Source organism: Lytechinus variegatus, chromosome 5, assembly GCF_018143015.1.
Source record: "Lytechinus variegatus isolate NC3 chromosome 5, Lvar_3.0, whole genome shotgun sequence".
Classification (NCBI taxonomy): domain Eukaryota; kingdom Metazoa; phylum Echinodermata; class Echinoidea; order Temnopleuroida; family Toxopneustidae; genus Lytechinus; species Lytechinus variegatus.
This window is the reverse complement of record NC_054744.1, coordinates 25,739,774-25,742,835: the sequence shown is the minus strand read 5'-3', so window position 1 is coordinate 25,742,835 and position 3,062 is coordinate 25,739,774. Positions and strand designations below refer to the sequence as shown.

The window sequence follows — 3,062 nt, the reverse complement described above, 5'->3', positions numbered from 1 at the left end:
ACACAGCTCTCTTAATTGTTTCACAAAATAGAGTGCTTTTGCCCTTTAATATAGGATTTGCATATTCAACTCATTGAATTTGAAGCCAGCTTTCTCTTACATGTACATCCTCAACAAAGGTGACATCAGCTTTTGCTAGCACTCAGATTAAAATCAAGGTTAACAGAAGATGCCTGTTGCCATGGAGACCTGAAAGCCCACAATTAGGGCCTAATGACGACATCATAAACTCATTAGGAGCAAACAAGGAAATGAAGGAATAATGGAATAGAGGAGAATAAAGTCCCAAGTGTTTTCATCCTCAGGGAGACATCAGCCGGACTCCGTCATGTGCCATGCGAAACACACTCAATGAACTTGATTTAATATGTAACATTTGACACAAGAGTGCTGTGAGGTATGGGCAAGCCATGTCACGGATACCCTGTTTACTTTAAGAGACTCAGAACTGGGAGAAAAGTTATGAGATTTGTGAATCCAATCTTCCGTCTCCATTTACAATTGTACAAACCAACTCCCTCTGTTCGTCCCTCCGTATGTCTCTTTCTCTCTCTCTCTTTCTCTTTCTTCCCTTCTGTCTTTCATATTTTTTTCTGTTTAGTCCTTAACTTGAGACACATCTCTCTGCTTCCATTCTTTTCCCAAGGAGTGAAATCGAACATGGAACTTGCCCCTGCCCTGTGGAAACATTCACCATATTTACGATCAAAACAAAATTCTTCAAATACAAGCAACATGACTCAGGCCTTAAAGGCAAGGTGGTATTATTTACAGAAATTAATGAAAATGCATATTTTCACTGCCTGAATAAAAATCATAACTTAATCATAAATACAACAAACAAATGAAATACCGATGTAAAGCTTAGAATCTCCTCTTTCATCTGAACTAATTTAGAATATTCCTCATTCACGCATGAGTGAACAAAAACAATTTGAAGAAAGGATACCAAAAACTCATTTGGTGGGGGTATATGAATTTCAAAAAGAAAATCACATGCCTACGAAGTTCAATATCTGCTCTTTCATACCTTAGTCACAGAAAAGGGTCAAGAAGTAAAAAAGTTCTGCTCCCTCAAAACAATGCTTGTATTTCCATAATTTCATTTAATAAAGATGTTTTCACCAGTTTCCACAGAAGCTATCGAACGGTTATTAAAGACGTAATGCATGGCTGATCGTCAACAAAACAGAGTTTCGAGTGAATCTGAACGCTAGCAGGTAAAACCTCTTCATTTTATGAAATTATTGAAATTCAAGCCTCATTTCAAATGACCAGAACTTTATTTTTTCTTGACCATTTTCTGAAATTGAGAGATCAACTTAAAGAGCAGATATTGAACTTTTTAAAAATGTGGTTTTCTTTTTTAGAACCCAGATACAGCCAGCCAAATGACTTTTTGATATCCCCTCTTCAAATTGTTTTTGTTCACTTATGCATGAATGAGAAATAATCTAAGTAATTTTAGATAAAAGGGGAGATTCTATTAAAGCTTTACAATGGTAGGTCATTTGTCTACTCTATTTGTGACTAGGTTATGATAAATTATTATCGATGAATCTCGGTTTCATTTTTTTGTGGGACGCACTGTATATCAAAGATATAACAGATAGTTGTATGTGGTTTATTGATCTGGTAGAAGTAGTAATAAGAGATACAATATATTGTAAAAAAAAAAAATCTATACTGAATATACTATCAGAAAATGTATTAAAAAAACAGGGGAAAAAATCATATATCTCCCATATTGCAAAACCATGATATCAATGAACTGATTAAACTTAAAAAAGGAGAAAATAATTCTGTTAAATTGGTTAATGGTATTAAAGGTTGTAGATACCACATTCTATGAATTGTTTAAAAAAAAGCTTTTCAAGTGGCTTACCTTTCTGGCAGTCTTGACCTGTCCAACAGAGTTCCGCAACATCCCCAGTAGCTGTCAACTTGCGGCAGAGTCTCTTGCCATCATCCTCCGGACAGAAGTTGAAACACTCTTCTTGGTCTTTGTTGCCCTTGATGAAGTTGTTCTCCATCCCCTGGACCTGGACCAAGGACCAGTCCACCGTTGAGAGATAACATAGGTTGATGTTCTTCTCTATCCTGACCCAGCCTCTCATCACCGCCTGAAGACTAGGAAGACCAATCTCCTGGAGCTCAAACATCTCAAAGATGATCAGGGCATAGTTGAAGAACAGGCTGTCCCCTCGGATCACGGCAAGGTTGGGGAAGATGTGGCGTAGGGTCTGAAGGTTCTTCACCCGGAACATCACAAAGTATTCTGTGATCTCACGTAGCTTCGGGAAGCTGAGTCCGGCATAGTCGCTGGGTTTTGCATGGTCTATGAGCACTATCTGGAGGTAGCCTTCGATCACGGTACAGTTCTCAAGCTTGGAAAAGTACTCAGCGCTATTTCTGATGTCCATAGATTTGCATACTGTAACGAAAAGGGTAAACAAAATAATATTAATCAACTACAGTTTCAATACCAAATTTTACAAAATGAACAAAAATCCTCGCAACATTACCTCAAGTTTTAGGCTATTGATTGACAAGTTCTAATCCTACTCTCTAAATTCCTTAGATTGAAATAGATTGCTATCAGGGACCAATTCCAAGTTGGATAGAAGATTTCAATATAATAGATTTATAATTCAATCTTATTTGATTGAAACTTTTGATTCAATTTTGGATTGGTATCTGAACACAATTTTTTAATCTATGGAATTTAGAGAGTAGAGGAGATTTTTAAAGATCTTTATTAGAATTGATGAACTTTTGCTGGCATTTTAACAGTTCAGTTATAAATATCATGATAGATATGAATATTAAAGGAGCCAAAATACTTTATGAACAATGACATAAGTTGTTTTCCCTCCATGGACTGAATAGGTCCTATACAAAGAGAGATTGGAAGGAAAGAACTATTGGAAACAATTTTGTAATGAAATACAAAAATGTATTTTGCTTCAAAAGATTACATAATTACCAAGCGGAATTAACTTTCTTTTTCAAGGAATTTTTAATTAATATTATTTTAAGTAAAAAAAACGAATAAACAAATA

The 3,062-nt window shown here is 35.6% G+C and overlaps 1 protein-coding gene across 1 annotated transcript; it reads right to left on the bottom strand.

Moving 5' to 3' along the window:
• Positions 1–459: 459 nt before the first annotated feature.
• Positions 460–2,431, bottom strand: LOC121415814 (insulin-like peptide receptor). Its single transcript, XM_041609150.1, has 2 exons — positions 1,886–2,431; positions 460–678 (listed from the first exon to the last, which is right to left on the bottom strand). The coding sequence occupies exons 1-2, from the start codon at positions 2,421–2,423 to the stop codon at positions 605–607; spliced, it is 612 nt and encodes a 203-aa protein (XP_041465084.1). The 5' UTR covers positions 2,424–2,431; the 3' UTR covers positions 460–604.
• Between the last annotated feature and the right edge of the window lie 631 nt (positions 2,432–3,062).